The sequence below is a fragment of the Lichenostomus cassidix genome, unplaced genomic scaffold (genome assembly GCF_008360975.1).
Source record: "Lichenostomus cassidix isolate B80296 unplaced genomic scaffold, HeHo_3.0 HiC_scaffold_45, whole genome shotgun sequence".
NCBI lineage: Eukaryota > Metazoa > Chordata > Aves > Passeriformes > Meliphagidae > Lichenostomus > Lichenostomus cassidix.
The window spans coordinates 48,803-68,670 of NW_028147789.1; the positions used below are offsets into that span (position 1 = coordinate 48,803).

At 49.5% G+C, this 19,868-nt stretch overlaps 1 protein-coding gene and 1 pseudogene across 5 annotated transcripts; both read left to right on the top strand.

The window, feature by feature from the left end:
• The first annotated feature begins 229 nt into the window (after positions 1 to 229).
• Positions 230 to 10,424, top strand: LOC146420820 (uncharacterized). 5 transcript variants are annotated; one of them, XM_085047958.1, is made up of 7 exons: positions 230 to 378; positions 5,490 to 5,597; positions 6,647 to 7,488; positions 7,895 to 7,981; positions 8,424 to 8,668; positions 9,044 to 9,215; positions 10,135 to 10,424. In XM_085047958.1, the coding sequence occupies exons 3-7, from the start codon at positions 6,648 to 6,650 to the stop codon at positions 10,152 to 10,154; spliced, it is 1,365 nt and encodes a 454-aa protein (XP_084904084.1). In that variant the 5' UTR covers positions 230 to 378; positions 5,490 to 5,597; position 6,647; the 3' UTR covers positions 10,155 to 10,424. The 5 variants fall into 5 exon arrangements, with proteins under 5 accessions (XP_084904084.1, XP_084904080.1, XP_084904085.1 ...); XM_085047954.1 differs by having other exon boundaries at positions 9,865 to 10,423; XM_085047956.1 differs by lacking the exon at positions 230 to 378 and adding an exon at positions 1,324 to 1,575 and having other exon boundaries at positions 9,865 to 10,423.
• A 7,418-nt stretch (positions 10,425 to 17,842) lies between these two features.
• Positions 17,843 to 19,156, top strand: LOC146420821 (uncharacterized; annotated as a pseudogene).
• The last annotated feature ends 712 nt before the right edge of the window (positions 19,157 to 19,868 follow it).

The window sequence follows — 19,868 nt, forward strand, 5'->3', positions numbered from 1 at the left end:
GGAATTCTGTGTACGCTTTGTTTTGATTTCTTCTTAAATATGTTATCACAGAGGCATTACCACCATCTCTAATTGGCCCAGCATTGGCCAGGAACATGTCCATCTTCAGAGCCATCAGGGATTTGTTCCACTGGACACGGTGGAAGCTTCCAGCAGCTTCTCACGGGAGCCATCTTTGCAGCCACCCCACTACCATAAACAGGGCCAATCAAAACCAACACACAGACCGCAAAAGTGCCAGGCCGGGAGTTTGTCACCCTCAGTGAGAGAGTGGAGCTGGATTTGTCCAAGCAGGAGGGGGAGCAGTGCAAAAGTAGCGAGAGCAGGGGGAGTCCCGCCCATTTCTGTCGCCTTCGTGAGGAACAGGCGCGACCGGAGGTGCTGGAGATGTGGGCGCGGGGAGGTCCGAGTGGGATTTGCGGGGTTCTGGGGGGCTTTGAGGGCTTTTGAGGGGGGCAGTGGTTGGGTTTGGAGGAGTTTAAAGGGGTCTGGTGTTGTCAGGGTAGGCTGTGGCGGGTCCTGGGGGGCAGTTTTGGGGTTCTGGTGGCTCGGGGGGTTGGAGTGCTTTGGAGGAGGGTTAAGAGCTCGTGGCGTGACCCGGGGGGGGGGGGAGTTGGCGTCCTGGGTGGGTCAGGGTGTGATTTGGTGGTTCTGTGGGGCTCTGAGGAGGGTCGGGGTCATCGAAGGTGGCCTTTGCGTGAATTAGGGTGAATTTTGAGGTGATTCCGGGCCCCCACTTACCCTTTGCAGCCCCTTTTCCCACTCGCCAGCACTCTCCTCCAGTGTTAACGCCCCTCGGGGGGGGCAGTCCAGACTCCCCTCCGCCGCCGTCCTGCCCCCACCGCCGGCTCTTCCCGTCCCCCGTCTAACTCCCAACTCTTTTTGGGGATCCCAGGACCGCCCCACTCCCTGGCGGCACCTCGAGCGGCTGCGCCGAGGCAGCTCCCTCGTAAAAACAGCAGGAGGGGCTCTTACAGCTGCTGTTCCCCGAGGATCTGGGGGAGCGCCTGGGGGCGGCGTGGGCGGGAGAACCCCAGAAACCATGGCAGGGGGGAAGGGGCGCAGAGGTGTCGCCTCCTTCGTCATTGCAGTTCATGCGCGGCGGCTGAGGCGCTCTCGGTTTGTCAGGACAGTCAAGCACCTCGCAAGCACCTCGCCCGCGCCGGGGTGCGGCCTACCCCGCCCCGCCACGGGCCGGGACCCTCGGGACCCCCGGGATCCCCGACCGGCACGGGGGGCGCTGCCTGCGTGCACATCGCTCCGGGGCGGCGCGGGCTTCGCTCCGACGGGAGGTGTCCCGGGCGCTGCTCGCCCGGCCGAGGCTCCTCACGGCGGGACAGGGGTCCCGCTCCCTCCCGGGGTCCGCCGCCGCGCTGGGGCAAAGGGCGGGTTCGGCCCCCGGCTGTCGGTGCCCGGCGTGTCTGTTCCCTTCCCGTGCTAAATCATACGTGACGCGGAGATTGCCGATATAGTCTAGTGCATGTCAGTGCTAGTCTTTGAGAGTCTCAAAGAGGTGGGACATCATCTGCTCACAGTCCAAGCAAATTGCAAATGGTGGACAGTCCTGTTAAAATGGTAAGTTGTTAGGGTAATAGTTATTGTTGGTGAGACCAATGTATGTTCCCTCATTTTTTAAATTTCTTTTTAACGTGTTGACAGAAATTGTCTGTACTGTTACAGCTTTAAAATATACACTTGTGGAATGTTAACCCCATAAAAGTTGGGCTTTGGAGATATTTCTTTGAAGGAGAATATGAAGTCTCGTATATACAAGGTCATTTACTAGCTGAGCAAAAGCTCAGTTGTCCTGATTCCTGAAAAGATAGGCTAGAAATAAAACCCCACAGACCGGTGTCCATAGAGCAGGTGTTTGTTTATTGCAGCGCTGGAGGTGAGTGGGATATCTCCACCTAACTCACCCACCTTTGTCAAGTGCTGTGGTTTATTTGTGTAAGTAAGTATTGTGTAGTATTGCTGTGTCATTATAACATCATAATATACGTGCCGGAACTAATTTACATAACATTAGCTCATGGGTATAAATAGTTCTTCTGCACTGTGCTTGCGCCTCCCCAGTTCAGGTAGTCTTGGGGGTCTTCTTCAGTGAAGGCTCAAAGTCTTCCTTGCATCTGAACTTCTCAAGTTCATCTTCGGAGCATGCACAGTTATGGTGTTCCTTTTGTGGGTGATTGGCTTTATATTTGCCAGCTTCTCATTAATACGTCCTGTTGCTTCCCAGTACAGCTGTACATGTCTATTTTTGAAACTATACTTGTCTGTTCTTCAAAACTGTCCACCTGGCAAAGTTTTTGGTTTTATTTATCTTTTTTTTTGTCTGTCCAAGCATTAAGCAACTAGTTAACCCTATACTACCTATTACATTGTATAGGAAGTTATGATTCAGGTTATGTTAGTATAGAAAGTTATGATTCGGGTTATATTGGTATCTTATCACTCAAGCTGTATAAGCATCTTGTAACTTTGACCCAATTTATATAGGCATCAATCCATTTCCTTATTTAATAATAATTAGATATTAAATACATAAATCTTTAATAAAATTACATTTAATTGTATATTAAATTATTTCAATAAATGAAATAATAAATACTAACATAATAATTTTTACCTATTCTAAGATGAAACTGCCCACTTAGTACTGACCTAATTATGTTGTTGATGTATTTGCCTTATGAAAATGATTTCAAAAAATGAGTGGAGAGCTTTGTTCTACAATAGAGACTAGTTTTGGAATTGTTGAGTATTTGCCATGGAGAGTTAAAGTATTTAAAGTTCTGTGCAGGAAAATATGCAGAAAGTTTCTGCTGTTTAACATTTGTGACAGGTGATTGTAGCATTTCTTTGCAAAGGTTTCTTTTGGAAATTTTTAGTAGTGAGCCAGTGAAATTCTTAGCTTTGTTTCCAGGATTTGAGAGAATTTTAAGGGCTGTGTGTATGGTCTCATACAGTACATAGGAAGTTTTGGTGGCAATCCTTAAAAAGTAGCAAGAGTCCTTCTAAAATGGCGTTTATTTTTGTGTTTTAATTTTAAAAGAATAATTTTCTCTTGAAGGACAGCTTCCTTGGACGGAGGGCTTTGACTGCTGTCAACTTGTAGCATGAAATCATATTTGTGACCATTACTGTAATTTTCTTCTGTTTTCTCCTGCCAGTTTAAATGCAGAGTTCAGTTTGGTTTTGAATGTAATGAGTCTGAGGTAATAGGGAATTTTTCCTTTCCTGTGTGATTCCCTGAGGATGATGATAAAAATAATTTCCCAAGAAGTTAGGACTTAATGCTGCTTTTAATCTGATCGAGTTAACTATACTTGATGATATCATTCTACTTTGGATTTCTGATTGCTGTTTGGTCTCCAGTAACCAGCTTCCATCGCTGCCTTCTACACTTGGGAGAAAATGCCACATGCTGTAACCACGTGCATTTTCAGAACTTGCTTCTTCATCTCTGGGTTTCTTACTAACCTACTCACAATACTCAGCTGTGTGTTGTAGCAGTTTGTAGAGACAACTGTCTCTATTCACAACTTTATTGCAGTTCAGTGGCTGATTTCTGTCCCTGTGTATGGGTTTGACAGAATTTCTGATTTTTTGAGCATATTAGTTGGCTCTTTGGAATCTTGTTTATGTAGTGGGCTTGCACCTTGAGTCACAATGGCATTTTGCTAGTTTCTGATACGGCTGCTCTTCTTTTCTGAGGAGGACACAGTTACTACTTGGACTGAATCATTCCCTCACGTTGTTGACAGGGTGAACGTGGAGTAACAGCAGGAATTGCGTACTGTGAGAGCTTTCTGTGATGTAGCTCTCTGTGAAGACAATCACATGAGACTGTCAGCTCTTGAGAGAGAAACAGATCATGTGTATACTGTTAGTCTGTTCCTTAGGTACACTGTATGGTGTTACCTGCACAGTGCTGCAGTCCACTTGCAGCCCTCTCTTAGGAAGAGCTAGTGAGAAAATACTTGTTGAGTAAGTAATTAATGGTTTATCGTGTACCAAGCATTTTTCTATGAGACATTCAAATCTTGGTCTGGAGACAGGTAGTTGTCTTGGAATTGCCTTTACTTGATCTTAAGAGTCTCACAGCCTTTTTTCTCATACTGTTATTCTGTGATTTATTTTAACGTGAGGAACTGAGACATGAAGAAATAAAGCTTAAGCGTAAAACTAAATTACCATAATTAAGACCTAATGAAAAAACTGTTATCTTGTAAGTAGTGGCAACCTGCGGAAAGTTTTTGAATTGTTGCATAATATGTAAACAGTCTTCACCAGAAGCAGAAGTAAAATTCAGAGTGGTGTTACAGTGCGTTAATCATGAGCCATTTGTTCCCTGGAATTGCCTGTTTAGTAAATGGGAGACATACAATTAGAGCAATGAGTGTGATAAGAGTCATGAAGATGACCTCTCTGACAGAGTGCTGAATCGTACTCAGAGCTCTCCATCCTCTCCAATAAATGAGTCAGGCAATTCTGGAGAGAAGCGCTGTGAAAGTAATTTCCCAATCCCATAGTGCGTATTTCAAAGAGGATGGCATTTAGGTTTTCATCCTCATTTTGTGAGTCTCCTAATTATGGCACTTGGTTTGTCACCTTTGCTGCTTTTTGCCAGTTCTGTTTATGCACAACTTTTTGCTTTAGAAAATCTGGGAGATCTTGTTCCATACATTGACAGCATACTGTAGCTTACATGGTTTGTCATCACATTTGTAATGTTTGCTGTTTGAATTAAGAGTGGCAGTCAAAGGTTGTTTTCTCTGTTAGCAGAGATAAATGCTTCTTACCATTTTTTAGATTTTATATACTTTTTTTTCTTAGTATAAACTCTCAAAGACCTTCTGAGTCAGTTTGCTTCACCTAAATTTCAGTCCAGAGTCACAACCTGAAATTTTGGTCCTGCTAGTAATTTTAACTTCCGGACCTCTTACTGTTCTAGATATTAGAATAATTAGAGCCATATAAGAAATTTGTGTGTCTGGAGTGGTTCCTTTCTCATGTTGCCACATGTATTCTTACACTTTTATGAAAACACCTCTAAAAAGACTAACTTTGTCTTTTATATAAAACACTTTGGCCTTTCGTGCTTTCATTTTTCTTGTTAATGGGTTTCTGGTTTTATTGTGTCCGGGGCAAGGCTCAAATATTATTGAAATTGTCTAATTTTTCAGCTACAGTACACTTGTCATAAGAAATTCCAAGAACTTAAAAAAAAATCTCTTACATGTGTAGAGACAAAACCATTTCTTCACTCAAAATCACGTGTATGAAGTGATAGCATACTACTACTTGCAGTCATTTGAGAAGTCTGCTCTTTTCTTTAAGTTGAACAGTGTCTTCTTTTTTAGAAATGCTGGCTTCTGGTAATAATCTGATAACCCAGGACAATTTACCTAAGTTAGAGTTTTACAATGTCTCTGAAAATGCTTAAAAAGTAAAAAAAAAAAGTTTGATATGTTTTTCCTTCACAGAGTCCCAAGAAAAGAAAAAAAGTTTATTTGAGAAAGTGAAAATCAGAGGAAGTGGCTGCTGATAGGAAAACTGTGCTGAAGAACATTTCTCGGGGCAAAGTTTTGAAGGTATGTGAGTTTAAGTTATGCTTTGAGGAAAAGCCTTCCTGAAAATGAACTGCCTGCTTTTCTATGAGTGGACCAGCATGTCAAATCAGTTTTGAAATAATCAGGCCAACTTTCATTGCCACTTTAGATGTTTGTTGTTAGCAAAAGCTCTGTGGAAGGATTAATGTTGGTCATTTATGTTGCATACATCATATCTATGTGTACAAAGGTGATTTTCTGAAAATGTGATTCGTGTAAACAAATGATAGGTAAAGTGTATGTTTTGTGTTTCATGGTCTTGTGCATTGCAGGAATAGATCCTACACTTAGAGAAATGTCAATTGTTTGTCTGTCTAGTTTTTATTTAAGGTGTGAATGGAGAGCCAAAAATGACTTATTTCATTATTTTAATGGAATAACTCTGTAAGCCTCACATTAAGAAACTGAGAAGGACTTAGGAGAGATGGAAATCTTTAAATTACATGCAGATTGGCTATGGAAACTACTTTCTTCAGAGTTGCGGCTGGAATCCAGGAACACGACTAACTGGCATATGGCTGTATTTCCTGAGGGGAGTGTTACAAGATTGAGGCATTATGTGACTACCACTGAAGTTTCTCACTGTTAGGCTGACAGAATTTAACACTGATTTGTTTGAAATCTGACTGCACCACTGTGGTGGTGGTTGAGAGAAGTTGTAAACTGTCTTCAGCAATTTGGTTTAAATATAAACCAATTTGATATCTTTTTGCCCATTCGCACTATATTAAATGTACATTGAATTAATTGGGGGTTTATAGATTTGGGAGGGGCTTGGGTGTGTCTGAGTGGGATTTTGGGGGTCTTGGAGGACTCTGAGGGCTGTTGAGGGGACCCATGGCTAGTGACCTGGAGGGAATTTGCCATCCTGGGAGGGTCAGGCTGGGATTTGGTGGTTCTGTGGGGCTCTGGGGAGGGTCAGGGTCATGGAAGTTGGCCATTGGGTGGATTGAAGGGGGAATTAGGATGAATTTTGAGGTGATTCTTGACCCCCACTTACCCTTTGCACCCCTTTCTCCACCCTCCCCCAGCATGGAGGGCTCCTCGGAGGACCAGGCCGGACCAGCCTCTGATGCCCTCTGCACACCCCCTCGGGACAGGGAGGGGACACCGAATTTGGGCTGTGCTGCCAGCTCCTCCCACCAGGGTGGAGCGACTGGTGCCAGCGATGCTGCACCTGGAACTTCCTGGCACACCGTGAGGCCAAGGTTACCCGAGGGGCCGCTGAGAAGGGGGGAAGCAGATTGGGGTGATGGACCCCAAAATGCTTCCCTCCACCCTCCACTGGACTCAGTGCCTCTGAGCTCCAGCTCTGAGTCACCCACAGCTGCTTCGGACTTGGAACCCCCTTTTGGGGGAAATTTCAGAGGGTTTGGTGATGCTACCCTCCCCTCGCAGGAGGATGAGGGTGGGGAGGAGGACATCCAATACCCCCCTGACTCCCCCCTGCTCCCCCTTCCCAAGTCAAAGTTCCGCAAAAAGTTCTCCTTGCAGAGCATCATCCAGAGCGTCCAGGGGATCCTGCACTTGGAAGGGGGGGGCGCCGGTGGGGGGGGCGCCGACTTCCAGCGGCCCCTGGCCCCACACCCCAACCGAGGGCTCTTCCCATCCCTCCCCAAGTCCAACTCTTTGAGGGGCTCCAGAGACCACCCGAATCCCTGGAGTCCCTTCAAGCAGCTGACCCGAGGCAGGCCCCTCCCAAAAACAGCGGGCAGGGTTCCAACAGCTGCTGCTCCCCGAGGATCTGGGGGGGTGCCTGGGGGTGTCCTGGGCAGGAGAACCCCAGAAACCGCAACGGGGAGGACGGAGGTGTCGCCTCCTGCTCCATCACAACAGCAACGGCACAGCCCTGAAGTTACTCCTGCCCCCAGAGGTGGGTTTGGGGGGGTCTGTGGGGCTGCTCAGCTCCTGGGGGGGAGGTCCAGAGGAATTTATGAGAGCCAAAAGCAGAATTTTGGGGCACCTTGAGGGGAGATGGGGGTTCCCCGAGAGGATTCAAGGAGCCCAAAGAGGGTCTGCGGGGTTGGGGGGGTAGTCCCAAATTAAGGGGGAAACCTTGGGGGGACCACAAAATTATTTGGGGGTGTCGCTGTGGGAAGAAAAACAGGAGGGAAAAGGGGAATAAACAGAAAAAAGAGGGAGTGAGACGGATGGATGGATGGACGGATGGATAGATGGGAGGGAGGGAGGGAGGGAGGGAGGGAGGGATGATGGATGGACGGACAGACGGATGGATGGAATGGGGTGTCCCCAGTGACTCCCCCCACCCTCCTGAAAAGGCCTTGAAGTCCTGGCTGAGCCTCCTGTGTGCGACGCTGGCAGCCGAGCATCCTGCGGATCGCAGGGAAAGCACCTTTGTGATCCAGGTGGGAATGGGGTCCCCGAACTGGGGGGGCTTTGGGGGGACTACACATCCTCTTTGTGGGGGTTATCCTGATTTTGGAGCTTATTTTTCCGTTTGACCTTGTTTTGGGAGGACTGGACCTGATATGGGGGGGGCTGCACCCCCATTTTGTGGGGGTCTATCCCAGTTTTGGCTGGACCCCATTTTTGGGGGGGTGTGGGGGTTATCCCAGTTTTAGGGGTCCCCAGGGTCATTGGGAGGCTGTACCTCAGTTTTTGGAGGATTGAGGGTGATCTGTCCCAGTTTGGGGGCCCTTGGGAGAGAGGTTTGGGGCCTCTCAGTGTGGTGGGGGCTGCTCCGTCCACGGGACCCCCAGTTATCTCCCAGATTGCCCAGGGACCCCCATCCTGCTTTTCTTCCCACTTCCCCTCCCAGCCACCCTGCCAGGACTGTTTCTTTTCCAGACAGCAGTGCTGGACTTGGACCCGGAGCTGTGGGAGGGTCTGCCATGCTCCACTCCGAGCTGGGGGAGCCCCCTGGGCACCCTCTGGCTGCATTCCCCTGGTTCCACGGCAACCTGTCCAGGCTACATGCTGCCCAGCTGGTGGGCATGAGGGGTGTGAGGGACCACGGGCTGTTCCTTGTACGGCACAGCAAGACCCAGCCTGGGCACTATGTGCTGACCCTCAACTGCTACGGCAAGGCCAAGGTGAGAGGGGCAGGACCCCTGGGGCAGGCAGCGCAGAACACAGGCTTGGGGGCTAAAAGCTTGGGGTTTAGGGCAGTTAAGATCTGGGTTTAGGGGAGCTGAAGGCCAGGGTTTGGAGCCTAAGCCTGACTTTTGAGGTCCCAGGTATCCGTTCTAGGGTTCTGATGCTGGTGTTGGGATGTCAGGATCTGATTTGGGGGCTCAAAACTCAGGTTTGGGCAATTGAAGTGTGATTTTGGAAGTGTCTAAGAGCCATTTTTAGTGTCTTGGTCCCCATTCTTAGTTGAGTCCCTGTTTTTTGGGTCTGAGCCCCGATTTTTGTAATTCCTGTCCCCAGTTACGGTGTACCTAAGCCCTGTTTTTTGGGATCTGCAGCATATCCTGGTGTGCCTGGATGAAGCTGGCCAGTGCAGGGTGCAGGACCTCTCGTTCCCAAGTATCTCTGACATGCTGGACTATTTCCGGGTGCACCCAATTCCATTCAAGTCACAGGTGTCCTGCGATGTCACCCTGCTCGCCTATGTTGAGGCCCCACACCGGTTCTCTGGTGAGGAGGGTCAGGGTGGGATTTGAGGGGTCCTGGGGTGGATTTGCTGGTTCTGGGAGGCTCTGGGGAGTGTTGGGGTGACCGAGGTTGGGTTTGGGCAAATCTGGGGAGAGGATTGAGATGTATTTTCAGGTGATTCCAGGCCCCCCTCACCTTTTGCCCCCCCGTTACCAAAAATTCAGTAAAATTAAAAAAAAACCACCTTAACAGCAGTGTTGCATTAAGAAGCAGGCATTCTTTATTCCGCTGGATGCAAAGGGATATAGCTGCTCTCAAAGCTGTGCATGCTGAGCACAGGAAGGTTTCTGTTTGTGGTGTTATTTTGCATACATACTCATGGTTGTCCCGCATTAAACACACATACGATAATAATTTCCCCAAAATCATTAACATATTTCCCCTCGCCTTCTCACAAGCATTCTTCAGTCTTGGGGGTCTCTCTGATGGTCCCCGGTGATCATAGACCCCAATGTTCCAAGTGGCCTGGCTGAGCTGCCAGGACACCGAGGCTGGTGAACATCAGCTCTCCTTACACAATGGGCATGGTGCAGTTTGCACAGGCTGGTAGTTCTGGAGAGCAAGCACTGTGTTAGCTCACCAGGTGTAGTCCCTTTATCATCTGATAACACCCCTCCCTCCCCCTCTGCAGCTCTCCCCTCCCCGCCAGGCTCACATGAGCAGTGCCAGTGCCAGGTACAGGCGGCCGATCGCGACTCTGCCCGGCGCTGTCACGACTTTGTGGGGTCCCATCTGGGCAGCCCCTGAAGCCACTGCCATTTCCAGATGCCCTGCCAGGAATTTCCTGGAGCAGTTTGAGGCTGAGAGGTCACCCGAGCAACCTCTGAGAATGGCGGGGGAGCTTGTGAGGGGAAACCCCCAGATGCCACCCCGACCCCTTATGCTTGATTTATCATCCTAGGTGCCTCTGTGGAGACATGACTCCATCTCTGAGGTGTCTGCTGTTGCTCTACACTCAGAACACCCATTTTGTGGGGACTTCTCAAATGGTTTGGTGATGCTCCCATCTCGCAGGAGGTGGGTTTTTTTGTTTGGGTTTTGTTTGAGTTTGTTTGGGTTTTGGTTTTTCAGGTTTGTTTGTTTGTTTTGTAAAGGCAATTTAATGCAGCAGCATTATAAGAAAAAAGATCAGGATTCAGCACAGAGTTGTGTTATTACAATAAAATGCTTTGGTGTACGATACTCCTTGAGTCTGATTCCTTGAGTCTGACAACTTGCTACACTTCAGGAGAAAGAAAATTTGAATGTTCTTTGCAGCTCTCAGAGTGCATCCCACTGGAAGGAGAAAGTGTGGAGAGAGTGGCAAGTGGGAGGAAGGACCATTTTTTAGATCTGCCCTTGGATTCCAGTTCCTCACGGTGGGTCTGTGCTGCCTGAAGAACAAAGGAAGGAAGTTCTGGAGTACCTGTTTGTTTACCTGTTGAGCTTGGAAGAGACCCAGGGCATGAAGTTCCAGGGAAGCTGCACCTGCAGTTGTGGCTGCAGTGAGAAGCGGTGGAAGCTGTGGCGAACAGTCCCTGAGTTCACGCACCTTGCCTTTGCCTATCAGGCAGCGTGCTGGCGGCAGGCAGTGCGGAGCTTCTCGGAGAAGCGTGGCAGAGAGAGGCGTGTGCACGAGTAACACAGAGATGCAGGCTCTTGGGTGAGGATTCCAGTGGATTTATTGTAGGGAAGGAAGGAAGGTGACAGGAGGGAGGTAGCAAGCTGGAGGCATCGACAGGAAAGCCTCGAGCAAGGCTGGACAGGGGGTTATAAGGGCCACATGATTAGGAGGAGTTTGGCACGCAGGCCAATAGGAACACAGTATGGGAAGATGAACAGAACTCACAACCAATAAACTTATAGGAGGGAGGGACATTAAACCGAACCAATAGGGAGCAACTTAATGGCAGAACAAAGAAGAACACTCTAGAAGAAAACCATATAGGGGAGGAAAGGGAGGTGTTGTGAGGAGCCAACCAGGTACAAGTCTAGTGCATATTCATGAGCACCATCCCAGAGGAACTTGGGAGCAACTCACAGAGTCGCCACAAGTTAAAAGCTCATCCAGCTCCCAAGACTCTTCAGGTGCCTCAGCCCCTGGTGGTGTACCTTAAGCAGACAGCTCTGTGTGAGTGACTACTACAGGAAGCTGTTTGCTGTCTGCCTGTTCCCCACCTCAACCTCACGTGTTGAGGTGCTCCAGGGGCTCATTTCAATGTTCTGCCCAAGTGCAACGACACTGTGTTTCCCCAAGGAGCAATGTTCCTTTCTGGCACTCATTGCCCCATGAGGGACATTATTCAGTAGCTGCTGTTGGGTGAGTTACGGCCACAGTGAGAAGGAGGAGATTATTCCACCCATGGCTGCTGTTGGGCCCAGACATTTGGTGAGATAAAGCTGATAAAGACCTTCAGCATCTCTCCCAAAATCACAGAATTGCACAATGGCTTGGGTTGGGAGGGACTTTAAAGTCCATTTCATTCCATCCCCTGCCATGGGCAGGGACACCTGCCCCTATCCCAGTGATGCCTGAAACAGGCTACCTGAAACAGAGGCCAAGACAATTAGGTGTATAAAAAGCAGACAAATTTATTCAAGGCCTTCAAGGTACATTTGGCCAAGCAAAGTCCCCCTCGAGGAGACCACCCAAAATGGACACCTGGGTCACGAGCTCTTCAACTTTTATAAGTTCTGTCTTATCAGCATATTGGTCCCTAATTCTCCAGTCACACCTTCAGGTGATGATACTGACCGCCCCAGGCCCTGCTTCCTCTTTCCACTGTTGTTCACATATTGTCAGGACCTAGGATAAGGAATATGTCCTTGAGTCTGTATCCAGAGAAGTTTTCAGCATTTTGTAAGAGCACAGAACTACACCAAGTTGCAGATACATGAAGAGGAAAAAACTAAAATTATTAAGGTATCACCAGGCTGCTCCAAGCCCTGTCCAACCTGGCCTTGGACACTTCCAGGGATCCAGGGGCAGCCACAGCTTCTCTGGGCAAGCTCTGATCTCTGCCCCAGCAGAGCAGGCACAGGACCCAGGGAACGGCTGCAGCTGGGCTGGGGCAGGTCTGGGCTGGAGATCAGGAAAAGCTTCTTCCCCCAGAGGCTGCTCGGGCACTGAACAGGCTCCCCGGGGGATGGGCATGGCCCCGAGGCTGCCAGAGCTCCAGGAGCGTTTGGACAGCAATCCCAGGCACAGGCTGGGATTTTTGGGGTGTCCTGTGCAGGGTCAGGGGTTGGATTTGATGATCCCAGTGGGTCCCTTGCAGCTCAGCCCATTCTGCAGTTCTCACCCTTTGGCTAAGGCTTTGTGTCCCCATGTGGAGCTGGCAGAGCTGTTGGGGGTGGGACAGGACTGGGGCAGTGACTCATTCCTGTCTGTGTGACACAACAGTGATGGCCCCAACATTCCATCCCTAGAGACACTCCATGAGAAGCATCCAGACCTGCGTCCAGTCAACACAACTGACCGGCCACTGATCCACCCAGCTGGACTGATGAGGATTCCTCTGCAGACACCATGGGGCAGGTTACCTTGGCCACCTCCACAATCCACACACAAGTTTCAGATACACTTACAGAACTGCCCAGAGCTGACAGAAATAGTTAATTTAAAAAAAGAGAAAAAACCCCTACCCAACTGAGCTGTTCCATCCTTCAGCAGTTACACCTGCACACACACAGCACTTGAGTCTGCACGGAATGAGGATTCCTCGGGCACATCTGCAGGAAAAGCAGGTTTAGGACAGGCTTTCAGCAGGACTGATCTCAGCTGAGTGAAAAATGCACCTTTGGTAGCTTTAGGGCCATTGGAAATGGCAAGTGCCAGACCCTCAGCCCATGGGGGAGGAAAGGGCTCTGAATTCCCCTCCCCTGGGACATAAACCCTGTTGCCAGGGTGCTTCACACACAGGATTCTTCTGGGCTGCTCCGGAAAGCTGAGAGCAAGCTCTGGCTTCTCCGTTTTTTATGTCCTAAAGCTGCTTGGTGGAAGAAATGTAGGGACAGCTCTGGTGGCACAATCCTCCCTGGCCAAGGGCACAGCAAGGGGAAGGTCTTTCCATGCTGAGGCTTTGGTCCAGCCAAGAAAAGTTCGTCGCTCAGGATCACCTTTCCTGCTCTGCCAGATTGCCCGAGTTGCCCAGCAGCAGAAGAGAATTCTAGAACTGCCAAGGGCTGGCACAGGAGGGTGAGATTTCCACCTCGAGAGATGCACCTCTGCCAATTTTTGGATTCAAGCAGCTCCAGGGCCCTCCGTTTTGGTTGCAAAGCACTTGGAAATGCAAGTCCAGGAACTCTGTTCATGGCCAGCCGCAGCAGGTGACAGCAAGGACAGGGCACTGGCAGAGGGACATTGGCAGGGAGCACCTTCAGTGAGCTCTGGGGGCTGGAATTCAGTGCACAAAATGCCCTGGGGGCCTCTGCACCCAGGCAAAAGGAACAAAGTTTCAATTCTGGCCTGGCCAGGGAGGACCAAAATTGCTTCTTTGCACCACCCAGGTTAATTGCCTCATGTTTTACAACTGCCAAAGGACACCCCCGGGGGCTCCGGAATTGAGCGCTGGGTGGGAGGTGGCCAAGCCTCTGCAGGAGCCAAGAACAGCAAGAGAGCCTGGGCTAAACATGAGCACCGGGGTGGGCACGGACTGCCAGTGACCCGCAGAGCCTCCGTGCTCCAAAGCCTCACCTGCGACACTGCGGCAGCTCTCTGCCTCTGGGTGACAGGGAGGAACTGCAGGGGGCTGTTCAAAGTCCCTCTAGGACTTTTGTCCAGATCCGGGGCAATTCCCGTGGGATTGGTGTCCCTTGGAAGGTGCGCGAGAAGGGGGTGGAAGTGGTTGGTTGCATTAATATTAGGTTATGAGGGGTTTTTTTAGGCAGGGAGGTTTGAAGGCGCTGTGGGTGCGGAGAGTGGCTGCCCGAGGCCAGAGCTGCCTGCCTTGGCTGGGAGCCCCCCAGACAGAGCTCTCTGCTTGAGACCCAGGCCCAGGCAGCACGGGGAGTGCTCAGGGGGCTGAACCGAGCTGCGCTGGCAGGGCAAAGGCTGAGGGAGAGAGGAGGAAGCGATGGCAAAGAGGCCTCAGGCTCCCCATGCCCCCCTAGCCCCACAGCTGGGGCAGCTTGCTCAGAGGCAGCCCCGGCTCTGGGGGATCCCTGGGGGTAGCTGGGGAGGGGCAGCGGGGGCTGACGGAGGTCTGTGCCCAGGGCTGGGCGCAGCTGCTGAGCGAGCAGAGCATGGAGCCGCTGGATGAGCTTTCCCAGCTTGTGATCCAGAGGGGGCACCAGGGTCGGCTCCCCTCGTGTGTTCCTACAGGGAAGCCCCTTCTCCATCCCTCTCTGCCGGCTGCATCCACCATTGCTGCATGGAGAGAGACGGCTGAAACTCGCGCCACAGCGCCCTCTGCAGCCGCGGGGGAATCATTGCACCTGCCCTGCACGGCTGAGAGCCAGCCGCGCCCCTGCACGGCTGAGAGCCAGCCGCGCCCCTGCCGGCTGTGACTGTAACTACACCAAAGGGGAAGGTGCTCTGGCAGCCGAGAGAAGGCTGCTCCTGGGTGTCTGCTTTTGTTTGTTGTTTCTGCCACTGTTGTTGTTTTGTTTGCCTTGTTATACATACCAGTAAAGAACTGTTGCTTCTTGACTCATAAATTTGCATAAAATTCCCTTAATTTCAAAATTATAATAATTCACAGGGAAAGGGGTCATATTTTCCTTTCCAAGGGAGGCTCCTGCCTTCATTAGCAGACACCTGTCTTTCAAACCGAGACAGGTTGCAATGCAAGAATGATGTGGAACTGCTGGAAAATGTTCAGGGGAGAACATGGAGATGCTCTGAGGGCCGAAGCAGGTCTGGAGCCAGGCTGAAAGAGCTGGGAATGTCCAACCTGGAGACAGGCAGACTCCAGAGAGACCTTAAAGCCCCCACCAGTGCCTAAAGGGGCTCCAGGAGAGCTGGAGAGGGACTTTGGAGCAGGGGCTGGAGGAACAGGAGAAGAGGAAATAGATTCCCATTTCCAAAGGGCGGGGTTGGATGGGATACTGGGAAGGAATTCCTCCCAGTGAGGGTGGGGAGGCCCTGGTAGAGGTTTCCCAGAGCAGCTGTTGCAGCCCCATCCCTGGGAGTGTCCAAGGGCAGGTTGGACAGGACTTGGAGCAACCTGGGATAGTGGAAGGGGTCCCTGCCAATGGCAGGGGATGGAATGCAATGTTCTTTAAGCTCCCTTTTCCCACCCAAACCATTCTAGGATTCCCAGATTCTCCGGTGACACCAGGCAAGTCACTGTCATGGCGAGTGACTGTTCAACAATCAAATATCCCAGTCAAAACCAGTACAACCGGACAGAGACCTCCCCCCTGTGGAGTCCTTTCTCCCCACCCCACAGATCCTGGGTATTGGAATGGCACTGGGCGATCAGAGACCTGAAAATGGTGAGGGCAGGGCCACTGTTCCTCCTCCCCTTTCCCCCTGTGACCCCCACGACACCTCCCTGAGAACAGCCAGGCCCTAAATGGATTTGGAACCTGAGAGTGGGAAAAATTCGATGGAAGGGACTGCACGAACAAGAAGGATTTCCCCAGCTGCTTCCAGCCCTACTTAGGAAAGGGAAGGAAATGGGGACAACCCAGGTGACATCAGCTGCACTTCAGACTTCTCACCCAACAACCCCAGTGACATCTCTTGTCCCTTTCTGTGTGAAACACCAACCCGGGGACATTTCGCTGTTCCAAGGAGCTGCTGATTCGCAGTCAGGAGCACGGCTGTGCTAAGCCCATGAACCCAGGGCCGGGCTGGTCCAGAATAGCCCCTTTGGTGTGAAGGGACTGGAAATGTTCCCCTGTCCTCAGAGAGTCTTCACCTCCCCTTGGCCTCTCCTGGGTCAAAGCCCCCCAGTTCTCCAACAAAGGAGGCACAAAGCATAAATGGCAGCAGGAAAATCTTCCAGGTCACTGGCAGCTCCTGAGGAAAATGCAAGGCCAACAGTCAGGGCAGGTGCCTGAAGTGTTTTGCCAGGTGCCCCACAACAGCTCCCTTCTGTGTGGGCAGTGTGGCGTGAGGAGGGAACATCTCCTGGAAATGTCACAGCAGGGCAGTGGAGAATGGAGGCAGGGGCAGCTGTCAGAAGCCCTGGGGTTGGCAGGGACTCTCCCTGATCTGTGTCCTCCGGGGTCACCCTGACAGGGGCCTGTCACAGTCCACTCATAAGCAGACGCATGATGGTTTGTACCAGCTACGATCTCAGAGTGCCAAAAGAAAAGAAAACACAAAATCCAACAAGTCAAGAGAGTTAAATTTCAATCCAAGGGGGAACTTTATTAATTTGGCCTGTAAAGTGGCTTGTGATAGAGAGAGAGAGAAAATTGTGAAAAGATGGGGAGGAAAGGGAAGGAAAGGGAAGGAAAGAGAAGGGAAGGAAAGGAGAGGGGAGGGGAGGGGAGGGGAGGGGAAGGGAGGGGAAGGAGAGGGAAAGGGAAAGGGAAAGGGAAAGGGAAAGGGAAAGGGAAAGGGAAAGGGAAAGGAAAGGGGACTATAGCTACCACCACAGGTCCACAGACGTCTGGTGTCCCTGGAGTCCCACCCACTCGGCGTTCCTTGGCCTCTGCAAAGATCAATGTGCTCTTTCGGTGGGGAAGATCTTTCAGAGTTCAGTCACTCCAGAGCTGTCTTTTATGCCAGTCCATACACCTGGTCCCTCCTTGCGACCCGCCTTTGCTCCCCCTTAATTCTTGTGGAGATATGCCAAACTCCACTTGACAGGGTCAAGGGAGGAGTGTCTGAGGCATGGTTGGCAGCTTTTTCACAATGAGTGTCAGGGAAATGGGTGCAAAACCTTCATCACGTACCCACTTTGGCAGCACAAGGCCTTTGTTCTGTACCAACTCAGGCAGGTGCAAAGTCTTCGTTCCATACCAGCTTTGGGTAGGCACAAAGCATTCTCTGCGTAAGTCCTGCACCTGTAATTTCTGATGAGAAATGTTGAGACAGAACTCAATTCTTGGATCGACCCTTACAGTCACTTCCAAGGAGAAAATTGTGGGTGCTGTCGGAGCCCACTGATGTCGCTGTTGAGCAGCTAGCAGAGTAATGAATGCATCGGTTCTCAGTGGCAAGAAGGAATGACCTTTATTGTTTTGATTTCATCACATTTATAGAGTTCTCAAAAGTCACCCAGATTGGTCAGTCAGAAGCCTTCCCCCAGGCCTGATTGGCCAGGCCTGCACTGCCCAAGTTCTGGGACACTGTTCCAAAACATCCAAACTTTATCTTTATTTACAAAACACAAGAAAACCTCTCATGGGAAAAACTGTGCTAGCCACACACTGATTTTACAGTTACAGTGTGGTAGTTGCAGCGCGCATTTTAGTCGAAGTAGTTGGAGTATTGCAATAACAGGTGCTTTATGTAATCATTGTTTTCCCATTAACGCTTTAAGTGCTTTTCGAGCTGATATTGCAGTAATATATAAGAAATCCCCTCGAGAAATTTGTGCAAGCACATTTAGAGATTTTCGTGTATATCAACTTGCTCAGCAAGTGTGGGCTTTAGCAATAGCATTACGCCAAGTGCAGAAAAGCCGAGCAACGCTACTAATTGCCGCTTATTGTATTCAATGCCGCCCTCAATGTGCTCCAGCAGCATAGCACTAACCTTAATTTGGCTAATTTCTGTTGTTGAAACATGGATTCCAGTACAGCCCAAAACAAATTTATGGGTCACTCTAGCCAACTTGACAGGGCAAAACGCAATTTGTCTCTCTCTTTCGTCATCATACAATCCCTTTTCTACCTGTTTAGTTGGTGTGCCTTTAGACAACTGGCCATGTCCTTCTCACGTTCCTACTTGCAATCAGAAGAATCTTAATAGCACAGTAGACAACTGGGACAAATGGATTCCTTTTCTTTCTATAGCCCCAAACGAGCCTCAAGAATTAGAACTGTTAGGAGCTGTACGAATGGATGCTTGTGTGACGTTTAATTGGAAAAGCAAGCAAGCCAAGTTGAAAGATACAGCGACAAGTGTAAATTCTAGCCTGACAATATACAGAAACGCCAGTCTGTGGTGCCAATACGCTTCTACTAAATTATCTGTGTCTACGAACTATCCTATATCATTGCCAGCAGGAATGTTCCTAATTTGCAGAGACCGCTCAAGGCCTGGCATTCCTTCCAAATTACGAGGTGGACCTTGTTCCTTAGGGAGATTGATGTTGCTGACCCCCAACACTTCAATGATTCTAAATATGACCCGACAACATTGTCGCACAAAACAAATGACTCATGCTTTTTCCCGACTGTAAATCAAATGTCAAATTCTGGTCCCCTGGAGCCATCATAACTGCTTCCATTATAGCGCCAGGAGTGGCCTCTGCTAAAGCCTTGGCTCAACTAAACAAATTAGGATGCTGGTTAGCTAAACAAACTAACGCTACTTCTCAAGCCATTTCAGAATTGCTGCTTGACGTTGACTCAGATATGCTACCCTTCAAAATAGAGCTGTGATTGATTTTCTCTTATTAGCTCAAGGCCATGGCTGTGATGAATTTGATGGAATGTGCTGCATGAATCTTTCTGATCACTCGAAGTCCATTCACTGGCAACTTGCCAAACTGCAACACCTTTCAAAACAACTGCAAGTGGCCAATGACCTAGGACTTGCTGGGTGGCTGAAAGGTTGGGGAATTACTGGATGGTTCAAAGATTTGTTTCAAGCAGCTGTACTCATTTTAATTGTAATTTTGCTACTCTTGACAATTTTGCCATGCATAGTGCAATGCTTGTAGCAGGTGTTGATGAGAACAATCAATCAAACCTGGCTTGTGCAAAAAGAAAAAGGGGGAATTGTTGGAAAATGGTTAGCAGAACGAGGCCATATTGGTGAGGTGTGCGTGCAGAAGAAGATGCAGCATGCACAAACCAGCTATTGTTCCAAACTCTGAAGGTGCTATTGTTCCTAACTCTAAGATGCTATTGTTCATAACTTTGAGATGTTCTTCTCAGGAGATAGAAAAGAGAACTAGAATTGTATCCAATGTAGAGGAAATAAGCAAAATAGAGAAAGAATCACACAGTCAGTAATTCAGCTTATGCTGGCAAAACTTTAGCTGAGCCAAGTGAAACGTGCCTAAAGACCACAGTGAATCAGAAAGCTAAGATAGATGTGCACATAGACCAAATAGCCAATCATAAATGCCGGTTTGTCGCGTTTTCTATAATAATGCCTGTCTTAGAAGAAATAAACGGAATAACACCATTATCTCCGTGAGAGTGTGTGTTATGTCCCAGTGACCTCTCCAACAGTGATGCAACTTCTTAGAGTGATAAATAGTGATTTGCTTGCTCCTTTTGATATCATGTATCTGGCTCCGGTGCTGTTTCACACCATGCAGTACAGTGCCTTTGAGGACAATTGGAAAGCGATGGTTGAGGATCAGGTGAGGAAAAATGCGTCCTTGCCTGCCGAGGACCCTAGGCACTTGATTGGGGCTGAGGTCCTCATAGGTAAGGGACCTTATACTAACCCCAACGTTCAGGCTGCCTGGGATCCTCGGATCCTGGAGCAAGCCCAACAGCTCGGTATGGGAGCCATTTTGAAAACTATTGAGATAGTTGCCCCACAAACACGGTATACACAGATACGGCAGGGGCAAT

Coding starts and splice junctions, on each gene's coding strand:
- LOC146420820 (XM_085047954.1), top strand. CDS start 6,648: ATGGAGGGCTCCTCGGAGGACCAGGCCGGACCAGCCTCTGATGCCCTC. Junction 7,982..8,423: donor AAAGCACCTTTGTGATCCAG/GTGGGAATGGGG, acceptor TTTCTTTTCCAG/ACAGCAGTGCTGGACTTGGA. Junction 8,669..9,043: donor ACTGCTACGGCAAGGCCAAG/GTGAGAGGGGCA, acceptor TGGGATCTGCAG/CATATCCTGGTGTGCCTGGA.